Genomic DNA, 23161 nt, shown 5'->3' with positions numbered 1-23161 from the left:
TCAATTGTCAAAAACAATATTACATTAATAATTTCAATTTTTTTAAGTGAAATATCCACAAATATAAAAATATTATCTTTTAATGTATTGTTGAATTTTATTATAAAATAACAAGTTAAATAGTAAATTAGTTTATTTTTAATTAAATAATTGTGATTATATTGATAATAAATTAAAAAATTAAATTATTAACAACTTGTTTTAGTCTAGTTTGATATAAATATTTATAATATTTTATAATTTTTTTATTGATTCAATTTTCTTTATGCCTAACTCCTAATAAAATATTTATGTGTTATCTTAAAAAAATACTAATATTTGTTTTATATAAAAAAAATTATATTTGTAAGTTGTACATATCATTCTCGAGTTTGTTCAAGTTGGTTAATGTAAGTGCAATAGGTTCTGAGTACCATGTATCTAATTCTGATGTCATAAATATAAAAAAAAATTAAAATTTGCAAATGTTTAAATTTTTTACAAATATGGATTGAAACATAATTATAATCATTTAATGTGTATGAGATCTTTAAAAAAAAAAAGAAGTTATACGGACAAAGAAAATCATATTTACATGAAACAAATTACTACAAAAATATCTTTACATAAATTTTTTAATCTAATTTTAATGTTATTTATAATTTAAGTATATGATACTTTTTAAAATAATAATTTATTAAAGGCTTATTTTCAAATTTAGAACAGGGCCTCTAAATTCTTTGGGCCGGCCCTGATGCACATCTTCTTTAAATTATATTTATGTAAATTTAGAAATACACTTCCGGTATAAAATCAAAAATGTATTTTCGGTTCTTAAAAGCATATATATGCTCATATTTCATTAACTGGGCATATATATATATATATATATATATATATATATATATATATATATATATATATATATATATAATGAAAATTATTTTCATATTAAATAGAAATAGTATATTAATAAATTTACTTAAACCTCAAATTATTTGTTTTTAACACAGATATTGTATTTTCATAATTGTAATTTGAGTCAAATATTAAATGTCCACACCGATACCGTAATTAATAAATTTAACCGTAAAAAGGAGAATCTCAAAAAAAAAAAAGTGTGTGGAGGTCCGCGACGAAAATATGTTTCCGATTTTTAAGGGCAATTATAGAATTTCGCACGGTGCATTGGAAAAATATAGAGTGCAATAAGAAATTATCTAGAATTTTAATTGGAAATCACAAGCCCAAGTTACATAACACCCCCTCCCTTAAAATTTATTAAAATGAAACTAACACCCCCTCTAATTTTAAACTAGATACTAACCTCCCCTAAACTTTTATTAAATAGGCAAATACCCTCTCTCCCAACTAACACCGTTAGTTTTCTGTCAACATTTAAATAAAAAACATGATTGTGTTTTTTTAATCAATGTATCTTTTTAAAAAATAACAGCTCTGCTTATTTTGACTGATAGCTATATTTTGAAAAATACATGACTGTCTATATGCATTCATGTTAAATTGGAGCTCATACATTGAACAATAGTTACACATTGACATTGAATCTAAATTTATCATTGTCCTATTAACATTGAAAATTATACACATTGAAAAATATTTCCTGTCATATAACAATAACTTTAATTTAATTTCACAATCAGTATCTTGTGTATATAGCTAACTGTGTAAGCATGTCAGTTCATCTCCAAATATCAGTAAAAATTACAAGTCATTACACATATTGTGTTCATCTTCACATATCAGTTCCTCTCCAAATATCAGTAAAAATTAATAATTCATCTAAACAAAACCATTCAAACAACAATCATAATAATTCAACTACATAAACCAATTAATAAGTCTTAAGTGTATAACCAATTTTTTTTCTTCAAAATACTAGTATGTAGATAAAATAAATCAAGAAGAATCACTAAATATCTCTAAAATCCTCCAAAACAAACCAATAAATATTTCCATAAGTGCAACAATTAAACATTATGAGTGACTTGATTTCAACAAGTTGCATTTCCATTAGAGCTTTGTTCTTTACGCCGCACCTGTAGTTTTTTCTGCAAATAAATCAAACATATTATAATAATCCATGCATGTCATCAATACGTGTTCTAAATAATTGAATATAGTCTTACCAATTTTTTAGTTTTATCTCTCTGACATCCTAGTATGTTATGTCCAAACTCTTTGCAATTCCCGCACCTAACTGTGTTTGATCTTCTCGCATCCTGTGAACCACTCGGACCTTCGATTACACTCCTCTTCCTATTAACTCTTGGTCGGCCCGACAACCTCCTCAACACAGGAGGATCAATTTGTTCATAAGAACCTCTATTTTTTTCATCTAACTCAGACATAGGATGTATAATGTTATTGTAACAAAAGGAATATATTTTAGTAGTATAAGATGTATCACAAAACTTCTCTACATTTTCTCTTTTGTGTGTAATGCATGCACATGCATGCTTGCATGGTAAACCTGTTATCCTCCAATAATCACATCTGCATGTTCGACTCCTCAAGTTTACCACAAAAGTAGTATATCCGTCTTTCACTCCAAACTCATCGTCACCCGCATATGTGACTCTACACACTCTTCCATCTTGCGTTGTTATGTCCAGAACCTTTCTAATCTTAGGTGTAACAATGTTATTAAACTCACGTCCCTTTTCATATCTCTTTTGAAATCTAGCCATCAACCTGCATGTAATCGACTCAATCATTGACAAAATTGTCTTCTTTTTATCGTCTCCCAACCAACTATTAAAGGACTCTGTGACACTGTTTGTTACATGATCAGATTTACATTCAGAGTCAATAGTATGTCTAGCGCACATGTTTTTAGGCCTTTCACGATCTAACATCCAATTTGCAGCCTCAACACTAATATTTTTGAGTTTTTCCATAGCTTTCTCAAACATGAATTCATTATATGCCATTGCAACAGCCCAAAATTGTGTGCTAAGAAGCAATGTTCTAAACTTTAGTTTGAAATTGTTTAGCAAATGATTACAACAATACCTATAAGTGTAAAAAAATATATTTAGTCTAAATATAAAAGCATATAAAGAATATATAAGTAACTGTCATGTAATTATTTTGAAAATATTACCGGTGTTTGGCATAAGGAAATGCTTCCACGACTGCATTTTGCAACCCCTATTAAATAAACAATTTGAGTTACATAAATAAATTAGAAAATCATTTATGATTTAAAATAAAATTAGACAATCACTAACCTTTTGCATATCTGACATAATTGTCACTTGCTTATCTTTCCATTCAGGAATAGAATTTAATGCATTACCCAACAAAGTGAGAAAAAACATCCATGAGTCCTTACATTCAACTTCAACAACAACAAAGGCAATCAGAAACATGCCTTTGTTTCCATCAACTGCCACAACTGATAGTAGTACTCCCCCATATGGTCCTTTTAGATGACATCCATCAATTCCAAACCAAGGTCTACAACCTTTCACAAATCCATTTTTCATTGCATTTAAGCAAACAAAAAACCTTTTAAATATGGGGTTTTGGTTGATTCTTGGTTCTAACTCAAGTTTTATAATAGATCCAGGATTTGTCTCCAAAGCAAGGTTGGCCCAAGATGGCAAGTTATTATATGAAAGTGCATGAAACTCTTTAGTGTCCTGCCTCACTTTTTTCTTTGCGCGATAAAGTTGACCAACATTACTTGGTTCTATACCATAATTATCCAATAGTTCTTGTTTCATACCCGCATAACTCATATTTGGGTCAGCCTTTAACTTGCTTTCTAACTTCCCTGCAATCCAAGTAGATGTAGCATTTGAGTTCTTTGTTGTTCGTATGCAAGAATGGTCTGGGTTGTATGACTTAATCTTATATGTTAAACCATCTGGTGCAGGAGATGCATGAATGCGCCAACAACAACCATCCGCGACACATCTAGCTGTTACCCTTGCCTTTTCATTTTTTATCCTCTTAATCTCAAACCCCTCTTGTATAACAAAATCTCTAAGAGTAGCTCTAAACTCATTCACATCACCAAATAATAAACCAACTTCTAGTTTCACTTTTCCATCAAACTCGGGAGCAAATATTTTTCCTTTCAGACCTCTATCAGAATAAATTGACACTTTATCTTCGTCAGAATTTTCAAAAACAATAAGATCATGTTTTTCTTCATAATCACTAAGCTCGTCATTCACTATAGATTCCTCATTGGACTCACTTATTATAATATTAAAGGGGTCATTATTAACTAATGATATTGCATAAACATGAATACAACTACACGTGTTATAAAGTTTAAACATATCAAGAATATCCGAATCATTTTCAATGAGGATTTTTGAGTTACTAGTGGGATGACAAAAAGAAATGGAAAAGGATAAACCTGTACTATTCAATCCACCATTGATAGCCAATCCACTAATGTCATCAACCAAATCAAAATAGGAGTAACGATCGGGATCAATGTTCAACAGTGGAATACTCGATTCTTCACCAAAATGCAACAACAAATGCACACATTCTGTGTTAGGTGTATTATAGCCATTGTTCTCCATTTGTGAGCTATCTTGTATAATAACACAAATCACATTAAAATTGTATAAATATATGTTCATAGCCATTCTAAATAAAAAATTAATATGAATACATACCTGATTATGACACTTGTAGCGAGAATAGTGATAGCAACTATACGGCAACACAAATAGAAGATAGCCTGCTTTAGTCCTTGCGGCCGCAGGCGAGAATACGAGAATAGTGATAGCGAGAATAGAAGATAGCCTGCTGAGGAATAAAAAGTTTCTTTATATATTGTTTTTAGAAGGAATATAAAAAGATTTTAATTAATAGAATTTATATTGTAACGTTTCTATTCTAACGGAAAGTTCAAGACTATAACGGAGGGGAGGTACGTGATGCTTGAAAAAATAGAGGGGAGGTTACTTATGTTTTGATATAATTCGGGGGAGGTTACTATAATTTCCTCTATTAATAAATTTACTTAAACCTCAAATTATTTGTTTTTAACACAGATATTATATTTTCATAATTGTAATTTGAGTCAAATATTAAATGTCCACACCGATACTGTAATTAATAAATTTAACCGTAAAAAGGAGAATCTCAAAAAAAAAAAAAGTGTGTGGAGGTCCGCAACGAAAATATGTTTCCGATTTTTAAGGGCAATTATGGAATTTCGCACGGTGCATTGGAAAAATATAGAGTGCAATAAGAAATTATCTAGAATTTTAATTGGAAATCACAAGCCCAAGTTACATAAGCCCGGTCTTCCCAAGCAGAAGCCCAATCCTTTTTGACCCGACCCACTAAAATCTATGCTTTATAAACAAAACCCTTTCTCTCTAACCCTAGCTCTGGTTTTCACTCTCGTACCACTCTTGTGGATCCACCTTCACACTTTCTGCAACAATGGTAAACCCTAGCCGCTTCATTTTCTCATTTTCGTTCTTCATTTCGTTTCTATCACAGTGTTAATTCCATTGATCCGTTGAATCTATTTCTCGTTTTTTTATTTTCGAAATTTTGCTAATAATTCATTCTGATTTGAAATTGGAACGTTTTTTTAATCTGTATTTGTGTTTGTTTTCTGTTTACTGCAAAATTAGGTTTTTGTGAAGTCTCAGAAGTCGAAAGCGTACTTTAAGCGCTTTCAAGTAAAATTTAAGAGAAGGAGAGGTATGTTTAGTTATTTGTTTAAGATTTTACATTGTAGGTCTTTTTTTGAATGATTCATGAATTGTAATTTTTATATGCTGATGGGTTTTTGGATGATGAATTTGCAGAGGGAAAGACCGATTACCGCGCTCGTATACGTCTTATCAATCAAGATAAGAATAAGTATAATACTCCGAAGTATCGCTTTGTTGTTCGCTTTGTATCCTTTTGAAATCTTCTAGTCATGAAATTTGTTGATGCACTCAAATTCAATTTGCCCTATGGTTTTTTTTCTGCTATAGTTTTAGTTGATTAAAATTCGAAATTAGTTATTAAGTTTATTAATTGAGAAATGTTAGAAATTTATTGTTAGAAGTGATAGCTGGTGACTCGAATCTAGTATCTCTGATATCTCCAACCCAAATAATATTTTTCCTCTGAAACCTTAAATCACACTCTCGATGCCGATGCCATGTTATTGATTCTTTTCTAGATAGCGTCTTGTTGATAGTTAGTTTTGCTGCTGGTTATTCCTTTATTGTAAACCTTAACCTCCTAATTAGAGCAACAAAGATATTGTTGCTCAAATAGTATCTGCTAGCATTGCTGGTGATATTGTTCTTGCTGCTGCTTATGCACATGAGCTCCCACACTATGGTCTTGAAGTTGGTCTTACCAACTATGCTGCAGGTATTTTGTTTAAGAGAATTTTGTTCTGCCCTTTTCATAAGAAATTCTGTAAATCTTTTTTAATATGTTGTATTTCATTTTAATATATGTTAATTTGGGATCAGCTTATTGCACTGGACTCCTCCTGGCCCGTCGTGTTCTAAAAACACTTGAGATGGATGAAGAGTATGAGGGGAATGTTGAGGTGGGTAAACTATGTACTCTCTAATCTTAGATTGTTGTTTTAAATTTAGAGGGGAATGTTGAGATGGGAGAATTTTTTACTCTTTTATCCTTTATTGTTATTTTTAATCTAACTAGTTTAATCACTTAACAGGCTACCGGAGAAGATTATTCTGTGGAGCCTGCTGATTCCAGGAGGCCATTCCGTGCTCTCCTTGATGTTGGTCTTGTAAAGACCACAACTGGAAACCGTGTCTTTGGTGCCCTGAAGGTACACAAACACATTATATTGCAGTACTTACTGTTATTGATATTGCTGTTTTTGTTGATGGTTGAGTTTAACAATTATGATGATTTACAGGGAGCACTTGATGGGGGTTTGGATATTCCTCACAGTGACAAAAGATTTGCTGGTTTTGATAAGGAAAAGAAGGAGCTTGATGCTGAGGTTCACCGCAAATATATCTTTGGTGGACACGTTGCTGCCTATATGAAGGCATGTACAAATATATGTTTTCTACCTTTGTGTTGTTTTTGTATGCAGTGTACACAGTTTTTCAATATTTTTGTTTAACGTTTAATATTTTCTTCAGACTTTGACTGAAGATGAACCTGAGAAATACCAGACTCACTTCAGTGAGTATATTAAGAAAGGAATTGAGGCTGATGGCCTTGAAGAGCTGTACAAGAAGGTTCATGCTGCCATCCGTGCAGACCCAACCATTAAGAAATCAGCGAAGAAGCCTCCAACACAGCACAAGAGGTAAGTTGTTTGTTACTTTTCATTTGGTAATTCATCTTATTTTTACATGCTCTGGTAGGAAATCCTTAACTATTGTTTATCTTTTGTTTAGATATAATTTGAAGAAGCTGACCTACGAGGAGAGGAGAGCCAAGTTGATTACCCGCTTGGAAAATCTTAACTCTGCCGTTGATGAAGACGATGAGGATGATGAGTGAAAGGTGTTTGTATGCAACCAAGAGACAGATATCTAGAACTTTTTAAGAGTTTGCACTTAGATCAACAATTTCTTGAAAATTTTTGTTGCCTGCACTACTTATTTTTCAGGTTAAAATTTTGGATACTTTTATGTTGGCCTATTTCTGGTTAAACTTTTGACTAAGTTGGGTTAATGTGTTTTAACTTAATTTTCTATTGGGTACAAGTTCCTTTTTATTACTCCTTTTGTGTTTGATGATGCATTTTCTATTTTGACATGGATTAGAACATGTTTTGTATGTTTATCTTTTCTATTTTGACGTATATGTTTACCATGTGGGTATGAAACACTGGAGTCATCATGTTAAATTCTGACTACAGTAAACAACTTTTTTCATAATTAACTATAAAATCAATAATTCTTTTAAAAACGAACAATTACAAGGGCATTTTTAATAAGTTAATTATTCAGTGTGTTGTGAAAGAGAATATTTAAAATAAAACTGGTATTTTAGTTAATTTTTCTGAAAGAGTTTTTCTTTTTGGGAAAAGCTAACATGTGCCCCCAAGGGCACAAGTTAATGAGATATTTATATAATTTTTTTCTTGGAACTTGTGCATTCTATGTATCGAAACTTTAAATACTAATTATAGTATTCTTAACGTGTGCCTTTATTTACAAACAGTAACAAACCCCAGAATCTTGTAACATATTTTGTTGCTAATTTATGAATCATGTCTAATAATAACCAACCTCTTGCTGCTGTTCTAGATGATTTTCATGTGACACTCTTTCCAATGATTGAACATAATGGCTCCTTCCTCGTCATCTTCGTTGTAGTTGCAAATACCTCTACTTGTTCCAATCTATTCCTGTCATCTTCACTGTAGTTGCAAATACCTCTACTTGTTCCAATCTATTCCTGTGAGTCCGGGGAATCTTCCATGCTCTTCATTTTAACTGGAATGAAACTTACCATAGCTTGTATCAGTAGACTAAATGAAACTTATCTTTTGATAACGTTAGTGCAACAAATTGCACCTTCCTACCTTTTTTTGTTGTTTCATCGAAAGCTATTTGGAAAGACCATACATTACCTTAATTTTGAAGGGCAAACTTGAGGTTGAAACTAACTTGTGGTAATGTTTCTTCCGTCAAATTCAGCAAATTTATGGCAATCACGGGAAAGTGGAGAGGCAAGTATCCCAAGAGTTCTTCAATTTTTAATTGGAAAATACTCTTAATCCACCCAAAACATCATTGAACCCGGTGGTGTATGGGTGTATGTTTAGCTCGAGACTGTAACCTTATTTTCAATGAAAGGACTCATTCAGGATGATTGTAACTTTGTTGAGTAAAAACTTCAATAATAGCCGAAATTTTACAAGTCAGTTTTAAAACATGTTTAGTTGGAGGGTTAGTCAATAATGTGTAGTGCGTATATGAATCAAGTTACGCCTGCGCAATAGTATTTGGGTACTTTTACATACACAGGACCTATTTATACCTGTTGAAATGGCAAATACAATCCATTTCAACAGGCTGAACTAAATCCATGCACTAGCATATTTTAATTTCATGTTGTGGTGAAGAAGGCAAAAATTTACTAGGTTCATAAATACACTAATAAGAGAATATAGTAATGAACTAGGTTCAAACAGCCATTTCATATATATATATGGTTTACATCATGCTGTTGTTTGTTACTCATAACAGTAGTTCAATCAATTCAGAAATTAATCATGTAGACGATGAATGTTCAAGAGCTTTCATTTCAAAGTCTCGTGGACAGCTGAAAAATCAAGGTCTCCTAATCCCATGCTTCTGGCTTTCTTGAATGCCTGCAGACAGTTCAAATTTTATTACCTCGTCAAATTCGTATAATGCCAACCAAAAAAGTTAAACTATTTTTCAGATTTATTTTGATAACCTGAATCATTTCATCACAAGTATATATAGATACACACAAATGTAATTACCTCATTTGCTGCCGCTGCGACAGGCATTGGTACAACATTTTCATCTCCAAGGGCAAGAGCCAACCTCATGTCCTTCTGCTGATGTTTCAGTGGAAAAGCCGGGGCGTAACTGTTCTTGAGCATTGAAGGTCCTTTCAGTTTAAACATGCCGTTACTTATAGCACCAAGATCCTACGTAAAAAATACACCAGATATTCTCAGAATATCAATAAAAAGCATCGGCCAGAACCATCCTCATCCCAATAACTTACCAGCACATCAAGAAGTGTACTAGGGTTCAAGCCACTTTTTTCAGCAAGTGTTAGTCCCTCAGAGAAAGCATTCATCATACTGTAACAGAGATAGAAGAGAATGGCTAATTAACAAAACAAGACATAAATAACTACATGCAATCTGAAGTGAAAACAAATAAAGAATAATAATATGCAATCTGGATGAATAAAGGGTCTGTTTAGATTGACTAATATGAACTTATCTACTAGGCTAAGCACTTATGAGATTGTTTGCAAGAGTTAATAGAAACAACTTATGACATATCTATAAGCTATTTTCAGCTTATTTCCATAAGCTCTTCATAATAACTTATAAAAACAACTTATAGCATATATGAACACAATATAATTTGATTTTATCTTTTTCTTCTTCTTCGAAATAGCTTTATACAAGCAATTATATTATAAGTGCTTAATTATGCTTTTCCAAACTTTTCTTGTATGCTGTTTATCCACATTCCTACTTTCAAATTAAGGATAGAGGAGAAAAAACTGGTTGAAAAGTACCTTCCCATTACCATGTTGACAACAAGTTTCATTTTTGCACCATCTCCAATCTCACCGAGAAAGAAAGATTTCTTTCCGAGTACATCAAATGCTGGAAGTGCTTCCTCATATAATGCCTATATATAAAATAAATCAATCACTTAAATTTGATATGTAGGAAGGTACAATGCATGCTTGTAGTTCTTCTTTTTCGTTAAAACAGGGCGGTTAATAAACAAGGAATCTGAATGGAGTACTTATTCACGCAACTGTATTAACAAAATACAATGCCATAACTATGCAACCAATTTCAACGAACAGCTTAAAACAGTAATGCCAAGTACTTATAACACTTCAAATGCCAGGAAAACAACTAAAAACTTCAACACCTCTATTATATAAAAGGGAACAACTGATAACTTTGAAACATCTCTTACTATCACCGCATAAATACAGCACGTGAGAAAAAATAACAACAAAAACATTGTCTCACTGATTTTGAATTGTGAGATCATTTTTTTCATTTCTCTCCCGCAAACTAAATTGTTGCATAATTGCAAGAAAATTGAACCAATTTAAACAATGTTGATATTTTAACTGCATACTTGTACATGCAATCATGCATTAATAAATGATATGGAGTTAAAAGTAACCCAATAGTTGGAATTGAAAAAAAAAAAAGAATTAGTATAGTTTGTGCATCATACACATTCTTTCTACATTCCTAACTTCCACTCTTCTTCAATTTTCTTTGCTAATAGTAATAAGTTCATTTTCAAAATAGCTTTATACTCCAGTCCATTCTTAACAAAAAAAGAGAGAGAGGATGTTTTACCCAATTTTGATGTGAAGCCAAAAAGATACATATTCAAATGTATCAAATCATCAGGTATATTTATGTTTATGACAGATATAAAATGAATTTCATGATAAATGACACAATTATAGTTACTGCTAGAAGGTGATAGTAAAACACACAATGTTTAAAAGGCTTGAGGATGTTGATTATTTCTTAAAGTATCTTATGCATACTTATACTCTGAAACTTTCCAAACCATTCAAGCAAGCATATCACATAAGAGGGAACACTTCTGAATAAATCTATTCTCCAAATAGTTAAAAGCACAACCGAACATGACGCAAGCAAGACGACATAACATTTATCCACATCTTGAGCATTTAAAAATACCTTGTGGCCAGCAGCAAGTATTACTAGTTGGCCATCTTCTGCAGGCTTCTTGCTACCCGAAACAGGAGCTTCAAGGAAATCTCCACCTTTTGCTTTGATTGCCTGTAGAAAGAAGTTTTTCCAGTCTCAATTATAATACCTAAGGTCTTATTTCCATTTCCTTTTGAAAAGTCGATTACCATGTCCATAGCATTGTTAAGAAAATATCACCGAGAACCTTTGATTCATACATACAGAACTTAGTCAAAGAAAAGTAGTAGATAAACACAATTGTTTTTCTTTCTTTTTGAACAAAATAACATATATCCAAACATTCTACAACAAGAATCTGCAAATAATCAATAATGTAGCACATAGTCTTTTAATTCTCGCTTTCAAAACTAAAAAAATCTTAATTTCATACTTAAGTATTCCTCATCCAAACATAAATCTCCGGTACTATACACTTCCCAACAAACTAAATTTCCATAAAAACACAAACTTTCAACGGCCAAATACAAAATAATAACTGCATCACATATTTATAGTTTATAGCTAGATAAATAATCTCAGCAACAGCAGACTATACCAACCTCCGATATCTTGATGGAAGTCTCGGCATCAACGGTCGACATATCAATGTAACCCTTTCCCTTAATTTCCTCAAGAACACCATCCTTATCAAACACAACCTAAAAAATCCAACACAAAAGGAATTTTTTTCAATATCAGAAAAACAAACAAGTTTCATGTGAAAGACAAAATTCGCAGCAACGGACCGACAAAGCCGCAGAAGGATCAGATAACATTGCAATTGTATACTTGCATTTCTTGACTACAGCTGCAGGTGTTTCTCCAACAGAAGCACCATGCTCAAGAAGTTCATCACACTGCAATTAGATCCAAAAACATGGAGTTAGAATAACAAAGAATCATTGTTGAATAGCAGAAGCAGAAAAAGTATAGTAGGTAGGATTTGTACCTTGGAGAGGGTTCTGTTCCAGACAGTGACTTTGAAGCCATGTTTTAGAAGGTTGATTGACATGGCCTTGCCCATTATCCCCAAACCCAGAAACCCAATCTCCATTTCTGAAGTTCAGCGTGGATCACTCTCTTCGGTCTCACTGTTCTCTTGTTGCTCTCAAGGGAGTCTCTATGTAGCATGAATGATTGATATCATCAATATATCAAGGTTATTAATAGGATACTTATCATTCTCTTATTTTTTTTTTCTTGCTCAAAATGTGATTATTTATATTTTTTTTTGAGGAAAGACTATTTTTTTTGTCCCTCACAAATATTATAAGTTAAATTAGTCTAAAAAAAAAATCCAGAATTTGTTTTTTATTTTTTAAATTCTAAATTATTTTTAACTTTTAATTTTATTTTTCAACAATTATGAATTAATAATATCAAAAAAGTCAAAATTATTTCTTATACAAAATTGAATTCAGGATCTTTAAAAACATCTATGTGTCTTTACCACTAGGCCAATGTACATTCATGACAAATAATTTTCATTATTTCTACTAATATTAGCAAATTCTGTACATTAATTTTTACCTATGAGGTTTCAAACTCAAGTCCCTTCAGGTTAAATAATATTCACTTTACAACTAGATTATCATTTATAATTAGAAAAATCAATTTCTATTGTTAGTAGTAAAGTGACTATTATTTACAACTAGACAAATCAATTTCTATTATTAATAAAATGATTATCATTTACAACAGGACAAGTCAATTTCTATTGTTAATAAAGTGATTATCATTTACAACTAGACAAATCAATTTCTATTGTCAATAAAGTGACTATCATTTACGATTAGACAAATCAATTTCTATTGTTAATAAAATGATTATTATTTACAACTAGACAAATCAATTTCTACGATTAATAAAGTGACTATCAATAACAACTAGGTAAATTCATTTATATTGTTAGTAAAGTGACTATTATTTACAAATAGACAAATCAATTTCTAAATTGAGATTCATTTAATCCAAGAGACTTGAGTTCGAGACCCTATTGGTATAAATTTTGTATTTTTTGTTTTAAATTCAGAATTGTGTTTCAACACTTGTGTGCTCCTAGTGTCAACATGTGGGCTCCATGTTGGACCCGTCTTGAAACACAAATTAACGAGACTAACATGTGTGTAAGTCATTGGGTAAGTAAACACTTAGACAAATGAAGCTGGTTTGTGGGATCCTCGTGTGAATTGCACCAACGATTGGTCCAAATCTTTTGTAAAGAGATTAGACGAGAGCATACATGCCACGATTTAAAAGATGGTGAACTATGCTTGAGTGAGGCTAAGCGAAAAGAAACTATGGTGGAGGGTCACAATTATGTTAATGTGCAAATTGTTCGCCTGAGTTAGGTATATGGGTGAAAGATTAATCAAACCGTCTAGTAGCTGATTCCCTCAAAAGTTTTCATAAAAATAGATAGGGTCCCATGGCGAGTTCTATTTAAAGATTAATAATATTTTTACTCAAAGATCCTGAAAAATGCGATTGATTTTTATATTGCCACAAATAATTCATCATGATACCAAATAAAAGAGGCCAGTTTCATTGATTATTAGTGAATGAAGACAACTAAAAATTAAAATTAACCCATTACGATGACCCAACACTAAGAAAAATGACGAAAATTATCATCATTCATAGTAATAAATGAATCTCATAAATCTTAAATGTGCCACGATCACTAAGGACATGCATAATGGTCTTAGGAACTTGCATAAAACACGAAAAAAATATAAGAATTTATTACTTCATGAGGCTTGCACTCAATATTAGTTAGACTTTCAAAATAATATGAAATTTGAAGAAGAGCTTAAGTTAGAATCATCAACCAACAAAACTTGATATGCTAGTTTTATATAAAATTACCTATCATTTGAAAATATTTAGATTAGAACGTCTTTATTAGTAGTAGTGTGAGGCTTAATATAAACAATTTCATAGCAAATATGGAAAGGGGAGGAAGACTTGCTGAATTGAATTTCAATTCTAACCTTATGAAGAAGCATAACCACTAATTGTACATTATATTTTGTTAGACGCTGACCTTAGGATCTAGAGGGGGGGTGAATAGATCGTTCACAGTTTTACAGAGTTAAACGACTTTTCAGCGGAAGTGATTCTGAATCGACTCGCGTCTATTCCGAACCACTATCGAAACGATTGTATATGTGTTTAAAACCAGTCACAAACTTGAGGTAAGTGATAAGAGTATACGTTGCAGAATCAAAGCGTTGCTCTTATTGAAAATCAGATTAACTTCTTGTATGATGGACAATGTTTGCAATGCAGTAAGAGTGATAGAAACAAATATACAAACACTTGGTGATAATGATCAAATTGACGGTGATTCAATGTGTGATGGATTGTGATGTTTATATAAGTTCTTAATTCACAATCTTAACACTCGAATCGTTGATCAATTTGCTATTATAACCAAATATGAACAGAACGTAAATGAAAACGTAAAAGCGACAAGAACACGATATTTGTTTAGGCAGTTCGTCGATCGTCCTCGCTACGACTACGTCTGCCCCCAATTCCAAACTGAAATTGGGTAATCTTTCATTAATGTTGAAAGTAGTATATACAAAGAAGATAACAAAGCGATAAACCATAAACCAATTATGTCGATCCTTTGAATCTTCTTCCCCCTTAATCTTGAGTCAGATCAAGGTTATCCAAGAGCTTCACTTTGATCCCTTTCTGCAGTGTCTTCAATTCCCTCGAACCCTTGTTCTTCAATCTTCACACTCAGCCGTATCCTCGATGAAACCTCTTGATAAAAACCCCCAAGAAACACCTATCTTGGAGGACAAAACCCGCAGATTTTATTCACCAAAAACCCCACAAATCTTCACCCACTAGGAATCTTCAATTCCGTTCCATGGACGTTATCGAACTCGATCACTAACCCTCAACGCAAGAATGATTATGTGTAATTGTGTTGGAGATGACGAAGAACGAAGATGAGAAGCCTTTGTGTATCTTTCAGTCGTTGGTGTTGCATGTAATAATGAACCTTGGACAATATATATGATATCTTAACAGTTGGAGATGAGAGAAACAGAATTTTTGACTTTCTTGATCAGTTAGGTCGACCTCTTTTAGTGCTTAGGTCGACCTAGCAGAACTTGCAGAATTTTGCTCCCAGTTAGGTCGAACTGTTAAAGGAGTAGGTCGACCAGAATCCTCTTCAGATGCATTCTGGGGACATTTTCTCAGATTAGGTCGACCTAGTTGTTGTGTAGGTCGACCTAGCAGACTGGTATGTAAATTTCATCAATTTAGGTCGACCTAGATGATGTGTGAGTCGACCTAGCAGAAGTATATGGATTTTTCTCCATTTTAGGTCGACCTGGGTTGATAGTAGGTCGACCTAACTGCTGCTTTTCTGCATTCTTCTTGTTTTGCTTGTGTTGAGTCGACCTATATGCATAATAGATCAACCTGTTCTGTCATGAGTGATCAATGCTTGCTTTTCTTTGAGTTTTCTGCTCCCGCTTTGTTGTTTGAATGCTTATTGAGTTTGCCATGAATCAAAAACATCTTTGAGTGTAATCTTGTATTCACATTCTCCCCCTTTTTGATGATGGCAAACCAGTAGTCGAGGCTTTGGTAGTAAGTGACAAATACTCAACAAACTCAGCATCTATCTCTCAACAAATTAGCTCCCCCGTACACTCAGCATCTATCTCTCAACATGGCTCCCCCGTACACTCAGCATCTATCTCCCCCTTTGACAACATCAAAAAGAGAAAACAAGAGAGTAGAAGAGTAACGAGAGAAACATAGATAAAATGCTAGCATTCATAGTATAGTAGATAAAAGGTAGATAGTGATAGCATGAGAGCCAAATATGTTTAAAGGTGTATTAAAGAAGAGACACATATATGAGCAAGAGCAATTATATGCATGAAGTCACTATAAGCATGTTAATTGATAGCATATTATAGTATCAATAATATTTTTGGAAGTGAACAACAATTACGTTACCGCTTTTTCAATATGTAGATGTCAACTTTAGTGGCAGCCTTTAGTCAATGTGGAATGACGCCTGGCTTGATGATGAACTACCTTTACGCTAAGAGAAATGTTAGCAGAAAAATATATATATAAAGTAAAGAAATAATATTAAGAGAGAACAAACGTAATTAGCCCAAATTAGAGATATCGAGTATCCCTAATTCCCTACGAATGTTGAAGTATTGCTCCGTTGCTAGAGGTTTGGTGAAGATGTCAGCTAGTTGCTTCTTGCTTTCTACATGTTCAAATGTAACGTCTCCTTTCTCTACATGATCTCGTAGAAAGTGATGTCTTATTTCAATATGCTTGGTACGTGAGTGTAAGACAGGATTTTTACTCAAGTTTATGGCGCTTGTGTTGTCGCACATGATAGGTATGCGATCAAGCTTAATACCAAAGTCAAGAAGTTGTTGCGTGAGCCATAATATTTGTGCACAGCAGCTTCCAGCAGCTACATATTCTGCCTCAACAGTAGATAATGCAACCGATACTTGTTTCTTGCTATGCCAACTTATCAATGAATTTGAGAATAGATGACATGTTCCACTGGTGCTTTTTCTATCGGATTTGCAGCCAGCAAAATCTGAATCGGAGAATCCTACCAAATGGCACTCATTTCCCTTTGGATACCATAGGCCATATGTAGTAGTTCCACGTAAGTATCGCAGAATTCTTTTGACAGCTTTTAAGTGAGATTCTTTTGGACAAGATTGATATCTTGCACACATACACACACTAGATATCCACATAAATTTTTTACGAAGTCGTTTACCTTATCACATATATGAGGTATGATTGCAAATTTCATGATATTATTTGAAAGACTTGTAGTACAACTTTGAGCGAGAGAAATGTGACCAACCATAAAAAGAGAGATAGTCTTCCATCCTCAATAATATGCTTTTAACACAACCAATTTTTCTCTTTACATCCATAAATAACTAGTACACCCAAATATTTTTCAAAATTGTTTGTGACTTGAATATTCAAAAGAACAGTGCTATTTAGTACGAAGCAATTTGAAGAAGAAATGCAAGAATGAATATGTGTCACTATTTTAGTGGTGAATTTTAAATTAATTTTAAATTTAACTTTATTTTTAATAGAAATCATGAGGTTGTGGTGATAATGGATGGTTGAGATTTATTCTTACATTTCTTATTTTTCTATTTTCTTACTAATAATCATTTTCTTCAAATTGCAAGATCTAACTTGATACAGAAGATAGAGAAGACCAATACATTCTTTGATAAATTATATTCCAATCTACCACAGGCATTTGCAAGATCTAACTTAATCACCATAAAACAAAAAAATTGTTTGGTAGATTGCATGGCGTGGAATATTTGTCGAAAGATAATAATATTGTCAATAATACTCCTCACACCTTTGAACCTATTTTGATTAGGAGAAATACTCTTAGGCATCTCCCATTTCAACCTGTTAGAGATAACTTTTGTCACAATCTTGTAGATCACATTACAAATAGCTATTGATCGAAAGTCAAAGGCTTTTGAAGGATCTACATCTTTTTGAAAATAATATTAACCTAAGTGTTGTTAATATTTGTAATGGCTTCTTATTTAAAATTTTGTCTGTTTAAAGAACTAAAAATATATCATTTTTTCTTGAAAAAAAAGTTGAAAACCAAAGATCGAAGAACCAAGAATATCCCTATTTTTCTTGACTCTTTACTTGATTGAGTTTTTCTTCTCATTTTCATTTTCTTCTTTAAGCATAGTCTCCTATAATTACCATAAGAACAAAATTACTACAAACAAAATACACGATCTTCTAAAATACATAAAATATTTTAACAATTGGCTTTCATAGCTCAGTTGGTTAGAGCACCCGTTTAGTAAGCGGGAGGTCTTGAGTTCAACTCTCAATGAAAGCATAAATTATTTTATATATAGTTTTACATTAAAACAAGAAGAAAAATAAAGATTACATGCTTTTTGAGATATAATCATATTAACCACTACAAGAGAAATCATCTAGATAAGTAAAGAAGAGAAACCTAACATGTAGGTACATCTTAAGATTACTAAATGCTTAAGATCAAGGGAACTCCTAAAGAAAACTTGATGCTTTTTTATATTGCCACATATAGCCCGTAATGATGTTGACAATTTCTAAGGCTATGCTTAATATATTGATTTATATATTTGTAGATATGATGTTTGTAGCAATCTATTTGGTTTTGATGATAACAACACTATAAGGTGAAGTCTTCATAAGTGGTGATAAAGATGTGATGCTTGGAGATCAAGTTGTTATATGATGTGTTGATCAAATCTATTTAGTTTTGATGATGATAACACTGTAAGGTGAAGCAGTCATCTGTTATGGTGATCAATTTGTGGTTCTTAGAGATCAAGTTATCAAAGCCTACACTTGGAGGTCGACACCTAATGTCATGTAGCGTCCGATGGAATTAGTAGAGATCTCTGATCAACCAGTGTGTTTGATGATAGTATCTATCATAAAGAGTCATCTCACGCCTCATCAAGGAGAAGGTTCAAGGTTTCAATTAAGTGCTAAAGTCAAATATAATATAGCAAGGAACATGAATCTTTAGAGTTGTGAAAAAGAGAAATTGTGAAAGATCATTGTATCCGTGTCGAGTGATATGTGTCTGTAAATGTATAAGATTGACTCTTGAATTTACTAAGACAAATCATAACATACTTAGATATTGGAAAACCTCTTTAATTTTGTTAAAATAACCAAAAAAAAATTGTACCTAGCTAATGGATTAAGTATTCATTTTAATCGATTAGAAGGGTTTTTCATACGACATAATCGACTAGGCCATTAGGGTAGTCGATTATCACCTTTGCAACCCTAATAATTGATTATTAAGTCTCTTAATTGACATGTGATGAAACTTTTAAAAACTTTTTTTGTACTATATAATCAATTATTCCTATATAATAATCGATTATGAGCTTTAAAAAGCCCATAGATTCTTTCCATTTTGAGTCACACTTTATACTATAAATAGATGACTCATTTCTCTTTTTATTCACACTAGAAAATGTGTTTCAAATACCTTTCTCTCTTATCCACTCTCTCTACCTCCTACTCTATTCATTTCTTCACCTTTGCCTTAGTGCTTTTGAAAGTGAATCTTTTATTCGTGAGGTATTTGGTTTTGTTCGGAGGACATTGTTATAATATCTCTATTGTGAGAAGTTTGTTTTTGGTTTTGAGTTAAATCAATTGAAAAGCTCTTGTTTGGTTGTTAAGGTGAACCTGGTAAAACATTTGCTACGTTGGGAGGTCTTCGTCATTAAAAATCATGTTTGGTTCGTGAGCTTAACCATGTATTAAAAGCTCTCGTTTAGTTTGAAATTTTTCTTGTGGTAAAATCTCTTGGTTAGGAGATCTCTGTAATTAAAACTCTTGTGTTTGGTTGAGAGAATAACCAATATAAAACTCTAGTCCTTTTGTAAGGAGGTTCATGGGAAAATTCTATCAAAAACCCACATCATAATAGAAACTCTCAAGAAGGAATTCTCACAAAGAGGAGTAGGCCAAATCATTAGTAAAAACCTCTATAAATAACTGATGCACATTTGTCTCACCCTATCTCTTTACATTTTAGTCATTTACTTCCACTGGATTTGCACCTGTCTGATTTTCTTTATTCTGTTGCTTATCACTTGTTTGTTTTATAAATTTGTTTTAAACTATAATTTTATTAAAGTTTTTTATTTGGACGTCATTTTTCAAACTCACACAATTCACCCCATATTATGATTAGAGTCAGGGGTGGCCCTGAGCACGGGCTCACAGGGCGGGAGCCCAGGGCCCCATAATTTTAGGGGCACCAAAAAAAATCTTACACCTATATATATATATATTAAAAGAGAATTTTCTATTACAAAAATACTTGCTAAAAATATTTTATTTTTTTAAAATATTGGTTAACAAAATTATAGGGGCACTACTTAATAAAAGAATGTAATTTCTCATAAATAAAATATAGAGTAGAATAAAATCAATTAATTTCTCTAAAATAAAATCAATTAATATATCCATAATTTTAGCAACTAAAGAGTTTCATTGAGACACTAAAATTAAAACAATGATATAGAAAATATTTTATATTATTGATCCCAAAATTAAGAGTGAAACACTATTTCAACTAGCTGAACAAGATAATGATCCCTAAAATAAAAGTAAAGTCGAATCTTTAGCAACTCATGAAATTGAAAACTTTGTATTTTTAGTAGCTATGATTATTTGGTTTGAATTGTTAACTGTTGTTAACGAAATTAGCAAAAGTTTACAAAAAAAAAAAGGCATATTGATGTGGCTATAGAAGTAGTAAAAGGTTTGATCAAGTATTTGAAAAAATATAGAGAATATGGATTTGTAAAAGCTAAGGCTAGTGCTAAAAAGATTGAGAATGAAATAGAGATTGGATGTGAGTTTATTCAAAAACGTCAAATTAGTAGAAAACAACACTTTGATGAAAATCCATCTCAACCCACACAACTGAATCTTGAGTCTACTGAAGTGTCTTTTCGAGATCATTATTTCTTATATATTGTAAATCAAACAATTGGCTCACTTGATAGAATATTTGAGTAATATAGCACATATGAAAATATTTTTGGATTCTTGTTTAGTATTGAAAGGCTTAGATCATTATTTGATAGGAACTTGAAAGCATGTTGTAAACATCTTGAAACTTGTTTAAAACATGACGATTATCTTGATCTTGACGGTGAAATTTTGTTTGAAGAATTGAAAGTTATTAGAGAGAAGTTTTAACAGTTGAATTAAAATCAAGCTATATGATATTGAGTTTTTTAAAGACTTTTAATTGTTTTCCTAATGCACGCATAAATTATAGAGTAATATTGACTATTTTTATTAGTGTTGCGTCTGCCGAAAGAAGTTTTTCTAAATTAAAATTATTAAAATTTTATTTGAGGTCTACTATGTCACAAGATAGATTAAATAGTCTTGCGTTGATTTCAATTGAAAATAATTTTTTGAAGAACCTTGATTATGAACAAATTTTTAACGATTTTGCAACAAAAAATGCTAAGAGAATGATATTTAAATAATTTTAAAGGTTTGGTCAATTCCTTATAGGAAAAAAGACGGAATCAAGAAGAAGAATAATAAGTCTCCTTATAGTGGTTTATGTTTCGATGTAGTATAAATATTGATTAAAAGATCTATATTTCTATTCTTTTTGCATAATGTCAAATGAAAATGTGTTTTTTATCCAATTATTTCTTTTATACTTATGTATTTATTGTTAAAAAAATTATAGGACATCACTCTTTTGATTCGCCCAAAGCACCCAAATTCAAAAGACCGGCCCTGATTAGAGTTACTTGTCCAACATAATGGACTTAGCGACTTACATATAACATGAACACATGTTAAACATTGTTACACCATGGAGCTTCCATTCAACATTTGTATGAAGAGTTCAAAAGGACAAATTCCAAAGAAAAGTTTGGATTACAATACAATTCTTTACACTTTCATATGAGTTTGAAATTTGAAGGACTTTTAGTTAGAATCATTAACAAACGAAATATGATATGCTAATCTTATAGAAAATTATGCATCATTTACAGAATTTAAGATGAGAAAGTTTTTCATTAGTAATAGTATATACGAGGCTTAATATAACAAATTTTGAGCAAATATTGGTGGGGGATGGCAGACTTGCTTGAATGAATTGCAATTTAAAACTTTTGAAGAATCAAAATCACTAATTATATAATTAAATTTTGTTCAAATGATTCTCTCCCAAAGAGTGTAAGTTGTAATCATCAACTCCAAACCCAACTTCATCATGTAACTTTGATTATTAACATTCCTTATATTACAAAATTCAAGAACACCCTCGTCTTTTGTAATTAAAATTGTTTTCCAAGATTTTAAATGACACTTGATAGGCTTCCATGCATTATCCCTAAAGACACCAAGGATACAATGACCGAGTATTTTCATAATAGTTACCGAAAAATAATCTTAGGCATCACCTGTTACAACCTGTTAACGATAACTTTGTTACAATCTTGTAGATCACATTACAAATTCAGATGTCAAAGGCTTTTAAAGGATCAACATATTTGGAAATAAAATTGACCTTGTTGATATTTTTAATGACTTATGGTTTAAATTTTTATTTGTTTAAAGAACTAAAAACATATCATAGACCATCTTTCAACAATAATGGTTGAAAAGCATTGTGAAACGATCTTCGCCTTAAGGTATTCAGTGTTTCCATAGCAAGAGCCACTTTGAACGTCATTCAACCTTGTGATGATCTCCTTCTTACGCTAAAAGATATTTCCCAAAATGCATGTGTTTCACTCCTTAATGAGATTAGTCATACCTTCCAGCAGAGAATCTAAATCACCTGAAATATCCACTTTTCTCACATCTAAGTATCAAAATTATCAGACATAAGTCAAACTGCTTTAAATATTCAACGACGATTGAGAGGACTAGTCGACTCCCCTTAAAGCAGAACAACAATAAGATGATAATCAGATTGAATATAAGGCAAAACTATAGCAATTCCATCTGAAAAATTGAGTCTCCGGTCAACACTACAAAAGTCGCGATTTAACTTTTTGAAAATACGATCCCACAGAAACCTTAAAAAAATTTAAATAATTTTTCCATTAAAAATATATCAAATAGTCCGAGCAATCAAACTCATTCATATTCTATTAACTTCTTTTTGTAAATAAT

At 31.8% G+C, this 23161-nt stretch overlaps 3 protein-coding genes and 1 non-coding gene across 4 annotated transcripts; 2 read left to right on the top strand and 2 right to left on the bottom strand.

Annotated features, from left to right (window-relative positions):
- Positions 1-1994: 1994 nt before the first annotated feature.
- On the bottom strand, positions 1995-4547 carry LOC131620001 (uncharacterized). Its single transcript, XM_058891028.1, has 4 exons — positions 3234-4547; positions 3107-3153; positions 2130-3015; positions 1995-2051 (listed from the first exon to the last, which is right to left on the bottom strand). Exons 1-4 carry the CDS (start codon positions 4545-4547, stop codon positions 1995-1997), a joined length of 2304 nt encoding a protein of 767 aa, XP_058747011.1.
- A 791-nt stretch (positions 4548-5338) lies between these two features.
- On the top strand, positions 5339-7699 carry LOC131616569 (large ribosomal subunit protein uL18-like). Its single transcript, XM_058887933.1, has 9 exons — positions 5339-5424; positions 5619-5688; positions 5796-5887; positions 6231-6357; positions 6462-6541; positions 6674-6790; positions 6881-7015; positions 7113-7282; positions 7374-7699. Exons 1-9 carry the CDS (start codon positions 5422-5424, stop codon positions 7477-7479), a joined length of 900 nt encoding a protein of 299 aa, XP_058743916.1. The 5' UTR covers positions 5339-5421; the 3' UTR covers positions 7480-7699.
- A 1398-nt stretch (positions 7700-9097) lies between these two features.
- LOC131616570 (glyoxylate/succinic semialdehyde reductase 1-like) lies at positions 9098-12547 on the bottom strand. The gene is made up of 8 exons (XM_058887934.1): positions 12348-12547; positions 12145-12255; positions 11959-12057; positions 11387-11488; positions 10219-10334; positions 9691-9769; positions 9440-9610; positions 9098-9301 (listed from the first exon to the last, which is right to left on the bottom strand). Exons 1-8 carry the CDS (start codon positions 12450-12452, stop codon positions 9230-9232), a joined length of 855 nt encoding a protein of 284 aa, XP_058743917.1. The 5' UTR covers positions 12453-12547; the 3' UTR covers positions 9098-9229.
- Positions 12548-18246: 5699 nt separating this feature from the next.
- On the top strand, positions 18247-18320 carry TRNAT-AGU (transfer RNA threonine (anticodon AGU)). Its single transcript has one exon. It is a non-coding gene; the product is annotated as a tRNA-Thr (tRNA).
- The last annotated feature ends 4841 nt before the right edge of the window (positions 18321-23161 follow it).

The sequence above is a fragment of the Vicia villosa genome, linkage group LG7, assembly GCF_029867415.1.
Source record: "Vicia villosa cultivar HV-30 ecotype Madison, WI linkage group LG7, Vvil1.0, whole genome shotgun sequence".
Lineage (NCBI taxonomy): Eukaryota > Viridiplantae > Streptophyta > Magnoliopsida > Fabales > Fabaceae > Vicia > Vicia villosa.
Note: the sequence above shows the minus strand (reverse complement) of the source record. Positions and strands in the feature narration are given on the sequence as shown.